This window comes from Leptosomus discolor, chromosome 5 (genome assembly GCF_034619465.1).
Source record: "Leptosomus discolor isolate bLepDis1 chromosome 5, bLepDis1.hap2, whole genome shotgun sequence".
Taxonomy (NCBI): Eukaryota; Metazoa; Chordata; class Aves; order Leptosomiformes; family Leptosomidae; genus Leptosomus; species Leptosomus discolor.
The window spans coordinates 69,603,047-69,625,184 of record NC_141395.1 but is presented as its reverse complement, the minus strand read 5'-3'; the positions used below and the strand labels follow the sequence as shown (position 1 = coordinate 69,625,184).

At 51.2% G+C, this 22,138-nt stretch overlaps 1 protein-coding gene across 4 annotated transcripts in view; it reads left to right on the top strand.

Moving 5' to 3' along the window:
• The first annotated feature begins 2,598 nt into the window (after positions 1-2,598).
• The window catches only part of SCRIB (scribble planar cell polarity protein), a 102,927-nt gene continuing 83,387 nt past the window's right edge, over positions 2,599-22,138 (top strand). For all 4 annotated transcript variants that reach the window (XM_086464954.1, XM_086464953.1, XM_086464951.1 and 1 more), the window contains exon 1: positions 2,599-2,760. In XM_086464954.1, coding sequence (XP_086321080.1) covers positions 2,599-2,760 — 162 coding nt within the window. The remainder of the gene's footprint in view (positions 2,761-22,138) is intronic.

Sequence of the window (22,138 nt, the reverse complement as noted above, 5' to 3'; positions counted from 1 at the left end):
GGCGCTGAAGTTGGAAAGCTAACATTAGCGACCACCTTCACACCTGCTCTTGTATTAACACCTCCGCTTAGCTTTGGTGGGTCTTTTTTTTAATCCTTACTTCTAGACTATGATTTCTTGCTGCTATGAGTGTTTTAGTAGGCTAGACGAATCACACTTACAAAACCTTGTTCCTTAAGAGTTTTCAGTTATTCTGGTGGTTCCAGCAGCTAGTCTGAACAGGGACACAGTTCATAAGCTCATTTTTCCTTGAACTGTAAGTGGGCAGAGCTGAGGCATCCCAGCTGTCCGCAAGTGCCTAGGGATCAGTTGCCTACCTGCCTGCGGTATTCATTGGGTTATCCGAACGCCCCTTGTAGTTCCAGCTCCCTCACACGCATCTTTTTGGGTTGCTTTCTATTCTGGCAAACTGTTTCTGTTTCTCCTACATCAGGTCTAACCCTTATGCATAACTGAAATTCTTGTTCTTGATCTCTGACGTAACCTTGCACTGGTGCTGAAATCTGGGCAACCTGTTACTGAAACTGTCTTCAAAATACAGCAGTTCTGGGTTTGTCGTGCTGCCCCTCCATCTTCTGGGAAATGTCGCTGGGATGTTCCTGCGTGTTGGTACAAATGCTTAGAGCTGGTCTTAGAATTTAAATCTCGTCTTTCTGTTCCCTGATGGCCGATTCATCATCTGTCTTACAGCTGGTGTAGTCGCCCCCATTTTGTTCCTGGCCACCTTCATGTTTTCTGATGGGGCACTGCACGAACTGATGCGTTACCCTAGTTAGTACTTTTGCCCAGAAAAAAATTAATCTGTGTTAAGCCAGGTTAATGTGGCATGATTTCTCTGTTATAGAAAGACTAATAAACCCAAATTTTTAAAAATTCCTTCCTTCAGAATTTCGCAGCTGTTGCCCTTTGCTAACGGGGAAGCTGAAAGCTCTGCAGTTGCTTGGATAACTCTCGACGCCGCCCGCTCTTCGCAAGCGCTAGTGCCTCGCTCTGTAATGTCACTCGTTTGTTGGCCACTTTTCATTTCTGCCTGTTGCAGAAACCTCTCTGATTCTCTGCAGTATGAGGAAAGGGGAGTGTATAGAAGGCGACTGCCTACTGCCTGGGCTGGCTGGTGTCCGAGGCTGTTCCTGGGGCACTGGGATCTGCCCAGTGTCGCACCAGCACGTGTGGAGATGCCACATTCAAACAGTGAGGGATGACCAACTTATCTCTAAAAGTTTTCCTGTGAGGAAAACGTCCGCTCTAAGAACTGGTGTGGCCAGTGGAGACCTGGGCGCAAGGCAAAAATAGCTGGGACAAAGAATCCCATTTGGAGGGAGATGAGTGTAAGGGCTGGGTGACCCAGCTGGGCTGGAGGTGGGAAGTTGGGAGGTGATGAACTTAAACAAGCAGAAATAACTGGGCCAGAAAGAGAATGAGTGATAAAGACACCAGGAAATACTGAAAGCAATACAGGATGGGAACATGGAGGACTTGAGTCTTGTCCTGTGGACACCTGAGAGGTAGCAACTCGCTTCGGACTTTACGCTTTTGCCACAAAGCGATGCCCTTGGCCGCGGGTCCCAGAACTGGATGCCCTAAGCCTTGTGCCTCGCTGTGTGTGGAGGGAGATGGAAATTGCTGTTTCTTACTTCTCCTTTCGCAGCAGGTGTTTTACGAGCCTCTGCTGTGTCCCCCTCCACTCGGCTGCTCTGTGTAGGCATCGCTCGAGCTCTCTTTGTTTCGTGCTTCTGAGGGCCTTCCTGTGCTGCCTTTAGCCGAACTCCTCTTTTGGGAGAGAAATGTTGGTGCCTCCCAGGAGTTTACGCAGCGGCAGAGGCTTTTTCCAAAGTATTTTGCTGATGCTGTTGCACATTATCAACCCGATCTCCAGCAGCTGCCCCTTAAGCGTGTGTCTCTGTAACATTTAGGGAACCAGCCCGCACCCCCCCGCCCCGCGGTATCAATGGAGCTGGGGTTGCTTTTCCCTTCGGCTGTTGCTTCTCCTGGGTGAAGAGAGGCGCTGCCGGGGCGGGGGCTGGCTGGGCCGACCCCGAGGCGCTGGGACGGCCGTCGGCGGGGTCCCGGCACCGCCATCCGCCGCGCCGGCTGCTGCTCCCGGAGCCGGCTCCTTCCCCCGGGGCAGCCCCCGCTTCCCTCGCCCCGCTCGGCCCCCCCCCCCCCCCCCCCCCCCCCCCCGCGGCCGCTGCCCCTCGCTCCGGGCCGGGCTCGGGGGGGGCCCGGGCCGGGCCCCGGGGGGGGGCGCGGGGCAGGGCGGGAGTGGACTCCGTTTCCCAGGGACGCTCGCGGGGGGCGGCGCGGCCCCGGGAGTCGACCGGGCACGGGCGGGAGCGGCGGGGCCCGAGCGCGGCGGCCAGGCCCGAGGGGCGGCGCGGAGCCGAGCCGAGCCGAGGCGAGCCGAGCCGAGCCGAGGCGCAGCCGCACAGCGGAACCGGGGCCGCGGCCGGGCCCGGCCCGGCCCTGCCGGCGCGCCCGCCCCCCGCACATCCGGGCCCTCCCTCGGGCAGGCCCCTTCCCGGCGCGGCGGCGCCCGCCCGGGCCCGCCCCTGCGCGCCCGGAGCCGATCGCGGCCGAGCCCCGGCGCGGCCCGGCGCGATGCTGCGGTGCATGCCGCCGCTCTGGCGCTGCAACCGGCACGTGGAGGCGCTGGACCGGCGGCACTGCTCGCTGCAGGCCGTGCCCGAGGAGATCTACCGCTACAGCCGCTCGCTGGAGGAGCTGCTGCTGGACGCCAACCAGCTCCGGGAGCTGCCCAAGGTGAGGCCGCGGCCCGCCGCGGGCCTTCACCGCCCCGGCGCCGGCATCGGCTCGGCGGGGGCGTGGGACCGTCGGCCCCTGCCGGAGGCCCCGGCCCGGCCCGGCGGGGCTGGAGGCCGGCGCGGCCCCGGCCTGGCCCGGCGCGAGGCCGCCCCTTTACGCCGCCCTGCCTGGGCCGCCTCTAGTCGCCTCCCGGTGGCCCGTGAGCGGAGCCGGCGGGCGCTGCCCCGGCCTACGCGGGCTCGGTCCCGGGAGCGGCCTCCTCCCGCCTGCGCCGCTTTCTGTCCCCCGCGGCCGCGGTGGGGAGCGCGGCCTCGGTCCGCCCCAGCCCCGGCCGGCTGCCCCGAGCTTCCCGCCGGGGCCGAGAAGCGACCCCCCGGCGGCGCGGGGGTCCCGGGTGGGTTCCGTGCTCCCCGCTGCACCGGCGGCCGTAGGCGCTCGGCGGGCTCGTTGCGGGTTGCGAGGGGGTCGGTGAGCGCTGCGGGGTCTGCTGCCTGCCGAGGAGAAAGGCTGAGCCCAAATCGGCGGTCCTGCGAGCCACGCTTGCTGCTGAGCAGAGCACAGCGCCGACTTTAAAATGCTGCTTTAATCTGTAAGCCACTAAAGGGGTTCAAATAAGTTTATTAAAAGTGGTAGAGGTGCTTTATACTTATTATCTGGGACTTCAGCCTGTGTCTGCAACTTCTTCCTCAGTTCTGTTCAGCCACGGACTCTGCACAGGTAGTACTGGTGTGCTGCCGCACACCGCCCAGACGTGATTCCTCTGTAGAAGCAGAGGACTGGAGATGTGCTCAGCTGCCGGCTCGACCCAGATGCCTCTGGCTCCCAAAGGGTTTGCTTTCGCAAGGCAGGAGTCCTGGGGACAGGCCAGGCTCCTGCATTTGGGCCCTAAAGTACCATTCAGCAGGAGCTGAAACGTCGATGTTCTTATTCTGCTGGGTAATCTGGAGCGGAGGGCACTGCAGACACAAACTGGAATTTGAACCTGCCTCTCGGGAAGGAGAAGGCCTTAAGACAATGCTTATAAGATATTCTGGAGGAAGTTTTATCCCCTGTCGAAATTGTACCATTTTAAAAAAGTTAGTTAAGTATTACTTGTGCCAGAGAGAGAAAGTATTTGACTGTAGCTCCTTTGGGTAGGTACTCATCAGAGAATATAGACTTAGTCACCCTTTTATTAAAAAAAATTGAGAAATAGGTCATTATTTTTGGTTATAAAGTTTCTGGCATGTTATGAAATTCGCCATGAAATCTGGGAAAAAAAAACCAATATGCATTAAAAATCTTTTTTGATTCAGGCCAAGGTGATTCTGTTTGATTTTGTTAAACTATACAATTGATGCATCCCTACCTAAACAGATTCTCCTGTATAGAAGCGGCAGGTTCTTGCTCTCCTGATGTCTCTTAACGTTTTTGCGTTCTTGCTGCCTTTCCTGCTTATCTTCCTTTGAGTTCTTGTGGGATCCAGTTGAGAGGGCGCGTTGTTCAGGTGTGGAGACGCGGGAGTGATACTTTATCAGCTCTCTTCCGTCATGTTTATACTTGAGGCGGGGATATGTCTCGAACTACTGGAAAATGTGTGTTATAGGCAGGTTAGGGCTTAGGAATGAGTGTCAGTCTTTCCTGCAGAGGAGGCGGATTGCGACCTATCTGCAGTGAGCTTGCTGATCCTTGCACTGCTCAGCTCCTTCGTAGCCTGTTGAATAGTCGCAGTCCTGCCTCGTGTTTACATTGAACCTGTTTGGAGTGAGATATTACTGGGATTTGGTTAGCTTTTGAAGAGCATCTTTTGGATCGTGAATGCAAATTTTATGCTGACGTTTTATTTAGTCTGTGATCAGATAAATGTAATCCTGCCTGTGAAAGGAGGTGCTGCATGTCTGTCCTAAAGCACTGTGTCTCCTTCCTGTTGTCACCCAAAGAGCTTATGTTTGTGAACACTGTGTTTAACTCTGCTTGTTATGTCTGTTCAGCTTGGGAGCATCATAGCTCTTGCCCTCACCTGGCTGGGATCGTGGGTTCCTCTCTGGTGGTGTTTGAGGTCCCCCAAATTTTTGAACTATTCTGGCACAGAATTGTGAGAAAAACAATAGAGAACAGACAGATGAGATTGTGGTCCTCCAGTCTCAAAAGAGCTGTAGTAAAGTCAAAAGAGGTACAGAGAATGGGGAACAGAAAATGGCGTGATCAGACCCAATATGCAACAGCTTTTGCACAAGGAAAATTAGCGTTTACGAGATCTCTGTAGTCTGTCTGAAAAAGACAGTGCTGTTACTCTGTCAGATGCGGAGGTCTGGAGAATCGCAAATGGTCAGGAGGGAACGAGCAGGGAGTAGCCGACCACTGTTTCTTCCTGCACAAGGACTGGAGGGCATTAAGTGAAACCAAAAAGGGCTCAGTTCAGAACAAACTAAATAATTTTTCGTGCAAGGTGTAATTCAGCTGAAGTGTGGAGCTACTTGCCATGTGACACAGTGGATGCTCCCAGGTTTAAATGAGCTCGGGAAAGAAGTGGACCAGTTTGTAGAAGAGAAAATGACCGAAAATTAGTATATACAAAGACACCATCTTGCTTGCACTGCATAGCCCAGGAGAGACTTGGAGGAAGTATTCAAGGTCAGGTTGGATGGGGCACTGAGCAACCTGATCCAGCTACAGATTGATGTCCCTGCTCATTGCAGGGGGGTGGGACTAGAGGACCTTTGAAGGTCCCTTCCAGCCCAACCTTTCTGTGGTTTTAAGTGTTGTTTTGGTCCTGCTCTGCTCGCGCTCTCCCGTATCGAGTACTGCCTGCAGCTGCAATGGGGCTTCCTCCAGTCGTGACGGGTGTCACCCCACCACAGGAAACCTAAACGCCCTCTCCCTCACAAGCAAGGTGAGTGTCACACACGTGCAGCTGGGGAACGGCAGGCGAAACAGGCAGAGCAGCCCCGAGTGCTCACTGCCCCTGAAAAGAGCCAGGGAGGTCGTGGGTGCTGCCCCGAGGTGCTGTGTCCTGGAGACACATCAGGAAGAGTGAGCAGAAGGAGGCCCCGCAGCCTTTCCCCTTTGCAGCCCCCCACCGAGTTTCCTCCAGCTGGTGCCGCGGGTGCGGGTGGTCTGGAGGCGGTTGAGGAGGAGGTGTGCGGTCTGGTGGAACAAGGGCACAAGGTTAGAGCCGCCCGGGGTTGGACCCAGTCTGTGTTGGCGCCAATGGAACCTGAGCAGTGAAGAGGTGCGCTTTCAGTCCCATGCACTCAAATCCCGTGCAGGAAGGGCGTTATTTAAGGATGTTACTGTTGGGGGCCGTGCGGGTGGGGACAGGTGCGTAACGTAGGAGTATGAATCTGCGTGTTCTACAAGGTGGATATGGGATGAAAATTGAAAACGAATTGCCCTTCCACCAGGGAAAGAGAGGACAGCAATGCTCTACTGGGGCACGTGTTTTCCTGAGGGAGGGCGATGGGAGAGGTCTTTGGTTGGGGCAGGGAGGACGCTTTCTGTCTGAGGAGCACTTCATGGAAACATGCGTTTTGTGTGAGAGAGAGACTGGGAGGAGGATTTGTGCTTCCCACGAAGGAGGATGGGGGGAAGGGGGAGTGCGCTTGTTTCACAGAACAGGGCTGCCCATAGTGTACCCATTCCTTGGGAGAGGAGTTTGAAGGACTACAGAGATGTGCATGTAGGGGTGGGAGAGGAGAGCAGCAAATGGAGATCAGTTAGAAAAACATGAATGAGAGAGTATATGCAGTCTTTGGTAGCAAGTTTGAGCAGAGTAAGTTTGTCTTTAAGGGCTCAAGCAGCGTTTTTGGGGAAGACTTCCAGGTGGAGGTGAGTTTTGAAGCAAAAGGGAAGGGTGGCTGGCTTTTGGAGAGGTCGTCTTGCTTTACAGTTAGCAAAGAACTCCTTTTGAAAATGTTTATCTGACTCCTGTGAGTTTTCTTACCTAGCTTACCTCACTACCAGGCCACCTCTGTCTGACGTGCTTTTATTTGTCTTTATTCCGCTTGTTCTAGTGTCCAGAAGCACTGTCAGTCTCTTGCTGTGGCACCATTTTCTTCTGTACCAGAACTTCCCACGTCCCCTTCCTGCTGCTGCTTTGCTCTTGATCTGATTAGGTGATCTGCCTGCCTCCTGGCATTTCTGAAGGACACCACCGCACTTTCCTGAACTCTCTCTTCCAAGCTGTAGAAGCGCACGCTTGTTTCTCTCCGTCCTGCAGAGCTGAACACTCTTCTGTCTGCTCTTGCTTCTCTTTTATTTGTCCTGTGTGGAATCTTTCCTGTTTTGAGTCCAGATTTTCCATTATGGTGGCTATACTCTGGTTGTTTCAAGTGATAGATTAAATCTGTGTTAGGAGCATCTGCTGCCTTGTTGCGGGGATTTGCTGCCAGGGTGATACGGCATGATTTAATGGGAAATGATAAATTCTGTTTGATAAGTTCCCCGTCGTTTTCACGAGGGTGTCTGAATTCCAGAGGAGGAAACGCCTTGCTCTCTGCTGACTTCTGTACTACATGGCTTGCATAAAGTGATTTCTGCAGGACTGTGAGCGTGTGGCACACTACAGCAGCAGGGTAACTATCAGGCCCTTCAGCTAGGGGTATAGGTTTGAAGGGTACAGCCTGCTAAGTCATTACACTGGAGCTACAAAAGCCACCTGACTCATTTAGTCCGCTCTCCATGGGCACTTCAGAGGTGCAGGTGTGACCAGAAAGGAATGAATGTGGTCTGGAATTTGGAGGAGTTTGGAGGTGGCGGACTGAGCCAGCCACAGCCCAGGAGCAGAGCGTGGTCAACAGGGATCCAGAGGCTCTTGGTGTGCTTTCAGAGGAGCACTCGAGCTTGGAGTATGGGAAGGCAAAAGGGAGAGCCTGGGTGGAGCGGAGCTCACAGCACCTGGTGTAGGAGGAAGAGAGGGTGGAGCCGAGCAGGAACTGAAAATTATGAACAAGTCGGCCTGGAGGAGGGAGGAGACCTCTCTTCTGTGTCAGCAGGAGCATGCAGAGGGACAGGCCGCTGGAGACCTGCTGCTGAAGGATACCTGGGCAGGAGGTGTCGTGAGGTTGGGGGGGCAGGCTCAGGGACCGTGCAGAGATGGGGAGAAGGAGCAACTCAAAGAGCTAGCTTTGATACCGAGTTCTTGAATAGTGGCAAGCCCTAAGGATGTCTGATGGAGGGGTTGTAGTTTCCCTGCTTTGCTCTTCCCTTACTAAAGCTCGCATGACAAAGTAGGTCCGGTGTAGAAAACTTTTTTCTGCTGCCCAGTGAGTTGTTACTCGCTTGCACCGAAAGTTGTGAGACACCTGGCTAGAGCACCACGGAGAGGAGGCTTAGTGGGTCCAGCACAGATTCCTTCCTGTCCTGGCTTGTTGCTGTTTGCATCTTGGCAAGGCCATTTCTAGGCTGGTGGAAACCATCCGGGTTTCAGCGGTTCCTCCTGTTTGGCTGCCGTTGGCCTGGGGCAAGAGCATTGGTGTCCTTGTCCAGAGCCTGGGATCCTGCTGCACTGCGCCGGGTGAAACCCAAGAGCGGTGTTTGTCACTTTCCCAAGACAAGGTGGGGCCTTGCAAAGCTAATTAAGAGCAGCTTTTAATTTCCGGGCATCTGGGGCCTGCAAGGAGGATCTTGGGTTTTATTTACTTCCATGGAAGAGTAAAGCTGCTCCCTTTAATCTCTCCATGGTAATAGCCCTTCCCTGAGAAAGCTGGGGAACCACGAGCCATCAGGGACTGGACTCCTCTGTGGTTCACCGTGCTGCAATGAGACCGAGCCAGCTCTGGGGCCCATTAAGGCTTGAGCATGAGCTGGGCACCTTCTCTTGTTCTGCATGTGAATTCTTTGCATCACAGGCCTTGTCAAAACTGCAAGCTGCATTTGTTTAACAAAACCAGTCAAGAAACTGGTTTCACTTGATTGTTATGAGACCTGTGTGCAGAGTTGGCATGCCTCTCTATTCCTTCCAGGAGTTCGGGAGCCGTGTGAGTTAATGTGTACAAATGGATGTGGTTTTGTTTCTCCAAAAGCCAGGTATTCTGGATGTGCTGCTGCCCAGAAGTTGAAGTGAGTGCAGGCCTTCACCCTCATCCTTTTCTCTCTGAGCAGTAACTGTCTGTCATATGAATCCTGGGTGGTGACTAAGGGGATTTAGGGTTTGTGCTGGCGTGGTAATAGCCGAGTATAGGCTCAGTTGTGGCAAGAAGAGCTAGTAAACTCTTGGACGTACGAACAAGGGAATAGTAAAGAGGAGCATGGAAGTTATTTTATGCTTTAAGGTCTACAAATAAGAATTGACAATCAATGTTCGCTTCTCTCTGAGCATCAGGGTGTGTAGTCAGCCTCATTGTTGGACAACATGTGGATGTGCTGCCCTGGGTCTCAAAAGGAGCTCAGGTCTTGGAGAAAGTTCAGACAAGTGTAGCAGTGAGGTAAAAAGGCATACTGGGCAGCAAAGAGGTTCAGTGAGGATTTAGGTGACTGGCCTAAACGGTGCTGCCTCTCACCAAGCCTTCCTTTGGACTGGTTTTGTACAGTGTAGGGAGGGTATCAAAAAAAGCACCTACTTGGTCTTTCCCCTGGGTTCAGCTGACCCAGTTATTGCACACCTCTAGATACGTCTCTGTCATGTGGTTAATAACATCTTCCACATCTTGGGTGCATCGGCTGCTCAGTTGGCTGCTTGGAATGAGTTTGCTCCTTTGGGGTTCCTCCTGTGCCTCGGTGACCATTACTGGCGTGGGTTCACCTTCCTTTGCTCGTGTTCCAGGACACTGTCTGTAAAGTGTGAACGCGGTATCGCAGTGGCCTTACAGAGCATTTGCTCGTTACCTGATCTGCTTCCACCTCTAAGATCTCTCCTTGTTCCCTTTGGCTGTTGTCTGAGTATCTGCCAGGAATGATTTAGGTGGTGTTTCGCTGGTGGTTAGAGGTGAAGGCAGGACTACGTTAACCTCTTTAGGTCTCCTCTGACCCGTACGTGTGTTCACCTGAGTATTCCTGGATTTCGTAACCTCATTCCACCGTCTCCCTGAGAGAAGCTCAGATGAGGCAGGGAACGTCGGTGAACGAGCGTGGTGGATGGTGAGGCACGCTGCGTGCTGAGGCAGAGGGATATGATTGCCTCTCGCATTGCAAGGTTCTCTGCGGTTTCTGGCTCCTCCTTTCTCCATTTCTAGTTCAGGGTGTTTAGTGGTGTGTGTCTGAGCTGTTCCCCGGAGAGTTGCGTTGGCACCTGCCTATTCTTTGTACTCTTCCTGTTCAGAGGAGTTGTTTGTGTCCTTTGTGTCTGAGAATCTCCTGCTGTCTCTTTCCACTCAGGGGCACTTAACTCTTCTTTAGGACTTTCCCAGTTCCCCGAATGTGCTTCCATGAACCCTGAGTTACAGTCTGCTGTAGTCTGAATCGCTCTGTACCAGTTAATAAACTTGATCTCATCTGCCTTATCTCACTTTCCCAGTTTCAGGGTTAGAGCTTATTTGTTGAGGTTTTTTTGTTTGTTTGTTTTACGGTGCCTCTCAGTGCTGGAGATGCATCTGTTGTATAAACTTACAGGGCGATGTGATTTCTGCCTCAAGAAAATACAGCCCTATTTGAAACAATTGGAACAGGTTCCTGTATAACTCTTGGCATTTTTCCCTGTTGCTAGTATTTGTGGCATTACAGATAAGTGAATTACTTTTTGTAATTGCTAGTTGACCCTTCTTTGGTCAGAAGACCAGGTTTAGAAGAAAACTAGATTGGTAGATCATATCTGTTTGTTATACCAGAGAAGGCCGTTCCTGAGGTGCTGGTATGCCAGGGAGGGGGCTGGGTGGGAAGAGATAATGGTAGAACAGAGAAGAAAGAGGGAGAGGCCTCTGGATAGTACATGGGGTATATTAGGTTTTGCTTCTTCACCCAGAACACAGTCCCATGAAGTTGTCTCAGCAAGTCTCTCCAGATGAACGCTTTTTGCAGTGTTTTGGTGGACAGTGCTACTGGATGCTCCGCGTCTGCTGGTGTGTCGGTGGCACTCGGCCTTCGGGCTCCCCCCAGCCCGACGTAGGGGACCGAGGTGGGTGTTGCTTGCGCTCTGGTTTCGGAAGGGGGGGCCCCCTGTTTGCACAGTTGTATGCTGCTGCTTTTGTGTTTTAGATGCAGTCAGGACCGTGAATTGCTCCTCTTCGCAAGAGTGAGGTGTTAATGCACTGTTGTGATCTGATTCTGGCTTGAGGATTTCCTTTCCGTGGCCCTGGGTTGGTTTGTCATTTCATTTGGACCAGATTCCCCTCTGCTCCTGCGCATCGGGTCGGCCCAGAGGGGGCTGCATTCCTCAGCCCCCGCTCACATGCCTGGGAAGAAGCAGCTGGTGAGCCTTTGGCTTGGAGACAACTTGCTTTGTCTTAGCTGGAATGTATTCCTGACGCTCAAGTACTTCTATATATTTGAAATGCATTCCTCAGGGCCTGATATGTGGGGTTAAATAGTCGGAAATCCGGCCAGTCTGCGCTGTGGAGGGCTGTGTCCGGCAGCCCGGTAGCAGCCTCCATGTGCCTGGGGTCGGTCTGAGCTCTGCTGTTTTTGGGGGCATGTGGGGCTGCTCTGTTCGGTGTCCTCCGCACCCCTGCCCTGCCTTGCCGGGGCCATCCCCGTTGCCTCTCCTTGTCCTGGGTCTGCCTGGGGTGGGCAGGCAAGGAGCGTCCCCTCCTCCTGTGCTGCGTGGGGGCCACGGGGAGGAGAGCCCTGCTTTGGGAAGGGTCCTGCCGCGGCCGTCTGGCTGCGAGCCTGAGCTCGGCCGAAGGCTGCTGCGCCTGGTGCGCGGCTGCTGCAGAGTATCGGCCGTTTCTCTTTGGACTTCGCTGAGTTGCCGCCTTTGAGGTGTTTGTGATTATGTGCTTGTGGCCAGAAAAGCCAGTTTAGTATCTGTGGCAAATGCTGTGAGGAGTGGGGAACGAAACGCTGCTATAGGTGGGCAGTTATCTGGGAAGATCCCTTGCTTGGGATGGCAAGCTGTTGGTATCCACTGCCTGCGGCTTTGTCCCACGCCTGCCCAGGTGGGGAATATGGAGTCTCTGGGTAACTGGCACGAGGCTCTTTGAGGAACACCCCAGTGTGAGGATCTGCCTGGATGGTGGAGCCCTCCCCGTGGCACTGGGGCTGCCCCGCAGGGGCCGAGGCGCAACCTCTCCGCTGGAGCTCCAGATGGATGTTCTCATCTCTTGGCGGTGATGATCAGTTTTTTGGCCTCTGCCACCGTGAACTCCATTATCCTCACTAGATTTCAGGTGGAGTGATTCTTCTTCTTGAATATAGCTGTTCTGGAACAGCCATCGCTTATGTCGTCGCTCTCGGTGGTAGGGAAAGGTGTGTCTTGGGTTCACTGTTCTGGTGATGCAACTTGGGGCTAACTGGAGGCGCTCGACTCTGCTGGAAGTGGGCTGACTCCTGCTCTGCTAAGAAGCTGTACAGCCTCTGGGACTGGCGTCCTGCCCGAGCTGCCCAGCTGTGGGATAGAAGTCTTTCTGGTTCTGTGGCCTCACCTGTAAGGTGTTGGCTTGAGCACGGTGACTTGGAACAACTGAGTTTAACCTTGGAGCTCATCAACTCCCAAATGTTTTGCTTTGCAGTTTTTGCTTCCAGCTCTGCTTGAATCTCTCTCATACAGCTGGCTTTCACCAGAGGCAATTGCTCTGGCACAGTCGTCCAAGATCAGCTCTTTCTTTCGTCACAGATATCAAAGGAGGGACCCCAGCTCTGTTCGCAGTTCTCCTACCTGTAGGTCTCTGAGACTGGAAAGGCAGACGTGTGCTCCTGTGTCCTGACGCCCTGGCTGCGGACACACAGCAGTCTCTGCTTCATCCAGGGGCAATTTTTAAGATGTCAAGCCCACGTTTAGCCAGGAAAATGGGAATGAAATGCAAGGCTCAAATATATGATCTGGTTTTGCTGTGAGCATTTTGAGGAGCTGCCCAAGCTGCTGCATTTCACTGCTGACGGACACCTCCTGCCGATGGTGGCAGAGTCGTGTGCGTTTGTTCTGATTGAGGACAAACACGGAGCTGTGCTGCTGCGAGCCCAGCCTGTGATGGCATGGGAGATCAGGCCCTCTTCTTGCTCATGAATCACCGGGAGAATTATAATTATTTTACTGCTGCACAGTCTTATCCTGCTTTTAATTAAACCTGTGCTGTCCTGCTAAAGGTGGTGGGACTGTACCAGCAGGATTTGACAGCTGGACTTGAAACTCTCTTTAAGAGTAATAAAGTGTAAGGAGGACCTGTCCGTATCACTGCCACTCCAGGATTGGAAAGGTTAGCAAAACCTCTGCCTCAGGTCCCCTTAGCCTGTGTCGGAGGAGAAGTAACGCAGCAGGCACTGTTGGTGTGCCCAGTCCCTCAGCTGGTCCAAACACCTCTGGCTCTGGGCCTTTGTCTCAGAGGCAGCCTGGGTTGTCACAGGTTGTTTTTGAGGAAAAGGAGGTGTCTGAGACGCGCTGTTTGGCTGGCAGAGCTTGGGAACGCCTTGATAGTTCTGGCTGCGTAAACAAGAAGGTTTTGTGCAATTCCAGTGTGAAGACCGTATTTACAGCGCAGACCCGTTTCCTGGTCTCCAGATGTATAAGTTGCCACTGCCGTATTTCAGAAACGCTGTCCTGTGTGTAAGATCGTTGTGGCTTTACAGTTGTGTAGGTGGCGTGTCTGACTCCTCTTCCTCTGGCACACGTCCTGCTCCCCTTCAGCAGCGCTGCAGCCATCTCGCCTTGAGAAACGCCCCATCTTTATGAGGCATTTCATTGAAGCCTGCTTAGAGCGTGCTTGGTTGAGGGGAGAAAGGTCCCTGTGGCCTGATGGCACTTGGGATGGACGGGCAGAGGGCTCCGACCTTGTTGCAGGGACTCTGTGGCCGTGGTTGCCGCCGGCTGGATGCCAGCGTCGCAGGCACCAGCAGTCTGCACGGGAAGCTCAGTGGGCCTGGTAACGCCTGCGTCCCTGACCCTGCCGTGCATCGTCAGACTGCGTGGGTCCTTCGGGACTGAAGCCCTTTCCCTCCCTCCTGCCAGAGCGGCGGGGCCAGCTCCACCATGCCTCTTCTGAAGAGCCGGCGGTGGCAGCGTGGGGGTGGCTGGGGTTACCTGGTGCTGTCTGCCGAGCCGGGCCGGCTCTTTGGCCCTTGATCCCGTTTGCGGAATGGCCGGCTTTCCAGGCCTGCCGTCAGGATTTTGTTGTTTCTGGTAAACTGCATAGTTGAGAGGTAGCTCGGAGGGTTTGTTCTGATCCTTTTATCCACTGTCCTTTCTCCTTTTTTCAGTTTCCACCTCTTGATCCGACTGAATAAGTGATCAGGGGGAGGAGGCAAGGCTCTGCAGCGGAGAGGAAACCCTTGGGGGTGGTGTCCAAATTCCCAGCATCACTATCTGGATACTGTGGTTCTCTAGGCTAACCTAATAGCTCCACTAACCGTTTTTCCATGTCCTGGGGCTTTGCTCCAGCCTCAGTACTAAAGCTGGGAGCTTCACAGGTACGAACATCAACGATCAAAGAGGCAGGACTGAGGTTTGGAAAAGTACGTCACGCCAGCAAGCTGAAGAAGTGCAGCGTAGTTGGAGGCATGCTGATTGCAGAGAGGAGGATGGGACCTCCTTCAGACATTTTGTAGGGCCTCTTACAGACAAGAGCCTGGGCTTACCAGGGCCCTTTATGACTTTGCTGTGTATATACATGCTGTGTGTGACTTTGTGTGTGCTGGATTGTTGTGCTGCTGTTCAGAGGGATGTTAACAAGCTGGATTAATGGGCCAACGGGAGTCTCATGGACTTCAACAAAGGGAAATGCCAATTTCTGCACCTGGGGAGGAATAGCCTCATGCAGCAGCACAAGCAGGGGACTGACCACCTGAAAAGCAGCTTTGAAGAAACACTGGGGGTCCTGGTGGACCACAAGTTGCCCAGCAGTTAGGAAGAGCGTTGCCAGCAGGTCAAGGAAGGTGATCCTTCCCCTCTTCTGCTCTGGAGGGCGATGTCCAGTGCTGGGCTCCCCAGTGCAGGGAAGGCGTGGACATACCCGACTGTATCCAGTGAAGGGCCACAGAAATTATTAAGAGGCTGGGGCATCTGCGATATAGGGAGAGGCTGAGCGGGTTGGGACCGTTAGCCTGGAGAAGAGATGGCTTAGGGGGATTTTACCAATGTATATGTGCTGTCAGGGAGCAAAGGAGATGGAGCCTGGCTCTTCTCAGGAGTGTCCAATGGCAGGACAAGAGGAAGTGGGCATGGAGTGACAATTCTGTTTTAACATAAGGAAACAGGTTTGGGTTTTTATCTTTTTACTGGTGGGATGGTCAAACACTGGAATGTTTTTCCCAGTGAGGTTTCAGAATGTCCATTCTTTAAGATATTCAAAACCTGAGCGGACACAGCCCTGGGTAACCTGCTATAGCTGACACTGCTTTGAGCAGAGGTTGGACAGTAGCTGATCTTGAGAGGTCCCTTCCAACCTGAGCTGTTCTGTGATTCTGCTGGACCTGCCTCCGTGATGAAAATTGCCTTTTTCAGTGAACTGCTGTATTTGGAAAACTGCATCCCTCACTCGCTCTCCTGCTACTTACTCCTTTGCAGTTTTGCAGACATTGGCTTTCTAGAAACATGCCCTGCTTTCTTAATTTAGCTGGAAGCTCTGTGCTAGTGTCCATAGGCACTGAGATGCCTGCTTTTGCTGATCGAGGCTGTGGGCGAAGGCAGTGGTGGCTGGCTCCGTTCTTTCTTGCAGAACAGGAGGCGGTTGATGCAACCAGTTTTGGAGTTGGACAGTCAGAGTTCCTCGTGTAATGAACAAGGAAGGGGTGTGAGGGACTGTCAGAGTTTGTCTCTACTCAGGAGTTAGGTGTCTCCCCACCTTAATTTTGGCCAGCACCACCTCTAGCACTGCCCATTTGCATTGCTGGGGAGCGATCATGACATGTCGAGGATACGAGGCCAGAAGCTCATTTCTGAATCAGGTGAATATTTCTTCCTTCCTGGGTTCACTCTGCTTTCCTGTTGACCAAAGCTGGAGTCATGGGCTAACCTGGCTTATAAATCAAGTGCAGGCAAAACGCTTTGTGTGTACTGGAATCCTCAGGATTGGTGACTTCTGTGCTTTTGCATCTTGCTGGGTGAGCAGCTTTGCAAAGTGGGCTGTCACGAATCCTTGTGTTATCAGTAAGAATGTGTCCTAGATCAGTGGGCCTCGACATCAGTACGTGAGGCTCCAGACTTTCTCAGTGCACAGTGTTTCCGTTCCTCAGCAGAAGCCAAAGGTGAATCTGCCAAATGGAGCCTCTGTTCGCTGCTACCAGTGTTTCTTGTTTTCATAAACTTGCTGAGCCTGTTATTGTTTCTCTGGATAACCTCAACTGAAACCACAGTGTGCTGTTTGGAAATGTTCCTTGAGTAGGACTGGCCTAACTGTTGAAGAGAGTGCTGTATGGTCAAGATGGCGCTCTGCTTGGCTGGCTGTGATACTTCAATTTGAAGCTGACAAAGGAAAGCCCTTTGCAATGATGATAGTTCCGACTGTCATAGCAGTGATTCTGCTCTATTAGCCTGATACTTTTATAAAATTACTCCAGAGGCAGGTGTCTGAATCAAAAGGTTCATTAATAATTGCACTGGGTTTTCATCCTTTCTTTTGCATATATCCTTTCATCTTTTGCATATATCATCATATTTTGGTATTGAAGTGGGTCTTCCGAAGTTGCTGAGGCATCAGTCATTGTTAAGGCAGAAGTATAGTCTTTCCAGTTCAATTGTGGTTAGCTGGACCCAGCTGACAAGCGAGTGCCATGTACTCTAGCAGGAGCAGAATAAATAGGTCAGGGTGGTCTGTTAGCTTACCTGGAGTTTCTTGGGCACCCGACCCATTTGTAGCGGGTAGCTGTGTAACTCGTCTGAGCGTAGCTTCCAAGTGACTGGTGTGGTTTAATTGTGAAAGGTTTGTCACAGTCAGGGGTCTCCCAAAGTTTCGATGGTTCTCTTCCATGGTTTATATTGGTTGCATACTTCGATATTTGCCTGGCACAGCAAAAAGGGACGTTTGAGGGTTTTTATTTGGTTATGCAGACAGGCCTGTGAGTTTGACTTCGTGTTGCCTGTACTGTTGCTGGCAGCGTTCTTTGTGCATCGCAGATGGCCGCCTCCCCTCCGCTCCTCCTGTTGGACGCTGTGGTAGAGGTGCTGGGCTTTCGCCCTCGGTCCGTGCAGCCAGAGTTCAGCTCCTCCCAGGGTTTAGCGGGGTGCCCTGGCGTCACGGAGGGCCAGCAGCATGTACTGGTGGGAGCACACCCGGGGGCTGGGGGCATCCACCCAGCGCTCCGCAGGCCGCACCTCGATACCGCATCCGTTGTGGGGCCCACGGTACGAGAACAGCGTGGCCGAGCTGGTGCGAGTTCAGGAGAGGGTCCATGGGGTAGACGGGGGCTGAAGCACTTGCCCTGACAGGACAGGCTGCAGGAACGGGACCTCTTCAGCCTGGAGAAGATGCTGCTTCAGAGGGACTCCATGGCAGCCTGCTGGTGTGTACAGGGAGGCTGTCGAGGAGACGGGGTCCGGCAGTGCATGGGGAGGGTGAGAGGCACAGGCCGCCGGTAAGCTAGGTGGTTCCAGCCGGGTACAGGGGAGTGAGGATAATTAATTGGTGGAGGAGGGGTTTTGGATCCTCCATCATTGGAGGTTTTGAAAGACTGGACTAGACAAAGGCCTGAGCAACCTGGTTTGACCTCATAGCTGACCCTGCTGTGAGCGAGAGGCTGGACTAGAGATCTCCCAAGGTTCCTTCCAACCTGAATTACTTCATGATTCTGTCATAAAGGTCTGCGGTATACAAAGGATTACAAGGCTATTACTTCATTGTCCCTTTTGACTGAAAAGTCCACGGATCTGGGTTGCCGCCTTTTTTTTTTTTTTTTTTTTTTTTAAAGACATTGAAGTATTTGAATTTTGTTTCAGAAATTACAGGTAACTCTTCGATAACTTTTCATATGTTTGCCTGTTTTGTCTTTAGAGGGGCTGCTGCATGAGGGTGTTGCATCTGGAAACATGCTGCAGAGCCTGTATTTCACATTTTTCTGTCTTTTTTTGCAATGTTATAATTTTGTGGAATATTTCTTATATTTTGGCTTATAGTGCTTTACAGGCTCTTTATATTTTTCACTAATTTTCAGCCAATCAGTACATTAATGAGAGCAATGGCCTTTGTATTTCCATTCTGTTATGTTGCAGTTGCAGTTGCTCTGCTCTGGGTATTGTAAGAATTTATGCCCCCTGAATCTTATTTTCAGGACAATTTTGTGGTTGTTTTCCATCTTAGCCATCCCATCACCATCTGCATATTCAACAGTAGAATATGTTTGTAATAATTATAACTTACAAAGACTTCCCCCCCCTAGTTACCCAACTATGCTGTTAATATATTAGTACACCCCCTGATCTTGGTCTTTAGCCTTTTTTTTAGTTGTGATAACTTCCATCATACTCTGAGCTGGCAGAATTCCCATGCACTGGAGTCCTTTCGTACTGGTCCATGTTCGCTCTCTGTGGTCTTTAGGCTTCTGGTATGCCCGGAAACAGTGGGAGATTGCTGCCTTTTTTTTTTCCTTCAAACTTCTATTTTTGATCTAGTCAGTCAGTCTGATGCCAGTCTAATTTGGACGCTGAAAGAACTAGGTAATGCAGATTTGATGTGGATTTTTGGTGGGTTTTTGATATTCAGCAAATCTGGAAGTTGTGTATGTTTCATCTTAATGGAGATATTCAGTATAGTGCTAAATTAGTGATTTTTTTGCCAGCTACGTGAAACAGGGTTAACATTGATTAGAAAAAGGGATAATTACCAGTTTCCAGAGACATTTGCTTATGTTTTTACTCTTCCAGTAACAATTTTACAGTTAATTTGTTCTCCGTTTCCAGTGTCACAAATTAATCTCTTGTGCAGTCTTGCTTTGTAAATTTGGCTGTTGGAAATATCCGGTTCGCAAAATACTGAACTGAAAATTATATGCATGGTGTTAGGTCCAGTGTTTGCAGTCTTATCAGGTCTTGATTACCTCATGTTGCCATATTTTACATCACGTTAACTGTAGTCCCAGTAGAGATAGGAGCGAACTGTGACTGCTTGCTGGTTTTCTGAAAGCTTTGCTAGCGTCCGTGGGAAGCGCGTCTGTTCCGCGCTTCTAAGTGCTTACTCCTGAGGAGGGTCCCGGCCCTGAACCGCAGCTGAACAACCAGCAGCTGTTTGTTGCTCCAGCAGTGCTGGTCTGCTGGCATTTCTGTGACGCCACGGCAGTTAAGTCTACTGGGCTGGTGTGGAAACGTCGGTGTGCTCTGCTGGCAAAACTGCCTGGGCTGCTGTAGCAAAGACCTCCTCACGGGCAAAGCAGTCTGTCAAGGGAAAGCACAGACTGTTGGTCTGTCTGTGCTTCAGCCAGCGGTGTTTCATTGACACAGTCCTCTCGCTAAGGGGTTAATGATGGGGAGTAAGTGGCTGGACCTTAACAATTAGCAGGGCTTTGCTGGTCAGAGTAGGCATGGTGGCTTACCTGGATTCTGTGTAACTTTATGGTTTTTTGCAAATGCAAAATCTTAATTCTTGCATGGGAAGGCTGTAGTTCTGCATTTGTTCTTTGTCACCTCCACTGACAACTTTTGACTAGTTTGAATTTTGTCACATCAAAATATTTTATTCTAGTCCAGCTTCACTGAATCCTAAGAAGTGGGATGTACTGCTCTTGTTGCCCTGCTGTTTGCTGAATGGAAATGTGTGCACAGTCTGTCAGCGCTGCGAGCTTTTGGAGGTTTGTGGTTACTTTTTTTTTTTTTTTTTGAAGAAAAGAAAAAGCTGGGGCAGAAAAAACACTCTTTCACTGATACAAAAAAGTAGCATACCAAGCGAGGTATTTTGGAACATTATATGTAGCAGAAGTTTCCCTGAAGCAAAGTTAAATGCAGGGGAAGAATTGTGAGATTGTCACGACAGCCTAGTTCTGAGGCTTGGTCTGCACTGGGCTTCACAGGCGCGTCTGTGTGCGTGGGGGTCCTGATGGCTTTCAGTAAGGTAGTCGTGCTAGTAAAGGGCCTGTGACGCAGTTTGTTCTGTTAAATTGCAGTAAACTGCGTGGATACAGCTGCTGTGTACAGCTGCTGTGCCAAAGAACCGTTATGTTCTGAGCTCTGTGGCCTAGCTAAGAAAGTGAGTCGATGCTCACAGCTACCAGTTTCCCCCACAGTTAGCTTTTAAATCTCTATTGTATCAGTAAATGCTTCCCATATATATTGCAGTGCAACATGTAGCATGATTTTGTTCTAGTTTAATTCTAATTTTTTTATTGGAAGCGTGCACATCTATTTTGAATCTGCCTGAAATCTGTATGATTTCTGATTCTGATTTTGATAGCTCAATCAGCGCTAAAAGTTTGGACTACAGATGTTCTGTTCCCTCTGTTATTTTCCAGGTCGTAGACTCAAGCAGGTCAACACAATGTCTTGCCTGGAATTTCCTTGCGTTCTAAAATTAGGAGAAGGATCTAGGAAACAATAGCAAATCAAGTCTCTAAACCTCCTGCTCTGGCTTGAACCTTTGTTGTCATTTAGACTTTCACCTACTTCCTTTCAGAGTAAACTGATTTGCATTAGATAAACCGAATTCAAAAGAACTTACACTGGTCAGTGTCAAGAGGACTTTTTTTTAATTATTTTTTTACTTCTTATAGCCTCTTGTACTACTTTAGGACACCAGGGGTATGAATTTCATATTGCTGCTGTTTGTTCCAGAGCACCTTTCCCTTTCAGTATGGGGAGCGACGTGGAATTATGAGCACCTCAGCGCAGCAAAGGCCTTGCCGTGCTTTGCAGTCCCTCAAACGTGCACTTGCACCCAGCAGCGCTTCCTGAGCAGGACATCTCTGTGGGAAACTGCAGAGGGTTTGATCTACAGCAGAGAAACTTCTCCAGTTATGTTATTAGACCTCCTCCTCATCCCTTCTAGTCGGGCAGGCAGCTCTATGGTCTGCGTATCTCTTCATGCTTGTGTTGTGCGTCGCCTTTTCATTCCCTGCCCCTCCCTTTTCTGCTCTGTATTACTGTTCTTTGCGATGTTCTGAGTGAGGGTTGTGGACGTCCCACCACCCCGAACCTGAACAAATCTCAGTACCCCCCAGCTATTTCTGGGGAGGTCTGTTTCAGCAACCTTTTCTGCAGATGGTTTACTGGAAAGGCAGCTGAAAAGGAAGGTTCAGACCTCAAATTCTTGTTTGGCCCTTCTCGGTGTGGTCTGTGCAAGCAGCCCTGACTCCCTGGCCGTGTTTTCTGATCTGTAAGTAATTCTGCGATTACATCTGTGCTTACTGCATCTCCCTCTCTGCCTCTGGCGTAGGACGGACAGGATGATTACACAGATTAGAAGCGGCTTCTGCATGTCGCTGTGTAGACCCGAGTTTGCTCCTAGCTTCGTCGCTGCTTTCTTTTGCATCACGGGTTGAGTTTTTCGCTTCTTAAGGTTTGGCCGTGTAAAACTCGCAAACTGTTAGGGGTGACTTAGCGCACTTGTCTGTGCTGTGGCAGAACCCAAACACGTAATCAGAGACAGTGTCACCACACGCGTGTGCAACAGTCTCTGCCTTTAGCTGGTTGTGGGTTACAGATAAACTTCATAAAACTGTCTGATTGTCTGCAGTGGCCCAGTCTTGTTTCTTTGTTGTTCCCAGGGACTCTGAAACGATCCAGGAAACGCAGCAAACACCACAGCCTCGTTTTCCATCCTGTCCAGTGTCCCGTGTCCGACAGTAGTTAGAAGCAGCTGCAGGATTTGTTCAGTTGATAATTACAGTATGTTGTATTCGGTAAACTCACTGAGAGGCTGTTGATGTCTAGAAAGAGGACGATTGATGAAGCTTGTAATTTACCATTTATAGCTGATACAATTGTGTTCTGAGAACAAGGGTGGGTGTGAAGAAGTTGGATGTTGTTAGACTAGGAGACCTCTAGAGGTCCCTTCCAGTCAACATTTCTATGACTGTGGTGTTTTCTGAAAGGAATTTTCTTTCCTTCTCTAATTCTTAGTTACTTGGGCCTTACAGATAGTTTGCCTGCTCCTTTTCTTTTCTGGTATAAGTGGCACAAAGGGACGAGTTGCTGATGTCCTGACAGAACGTACTGTACAGCAGAGGTGTATGACAGCAGGGATGGGACTTTGGTCTGGAAGTCCCCTTGTGTTTCTCCTTTGTTGGCTTCTCTGGACCAGACTCATAAACACTATAGTGTCTGCTGGCAAGTTGCTTTATGGCGACTTCCTGATGGTGCTCCTGTTTGAATGCCTAAGGTGAGCTGTTATCTTAGGAAACAAGGAACATCCACTTTGTATCCTACAAGGGAAGGACAGGAGCAGTGGGATAA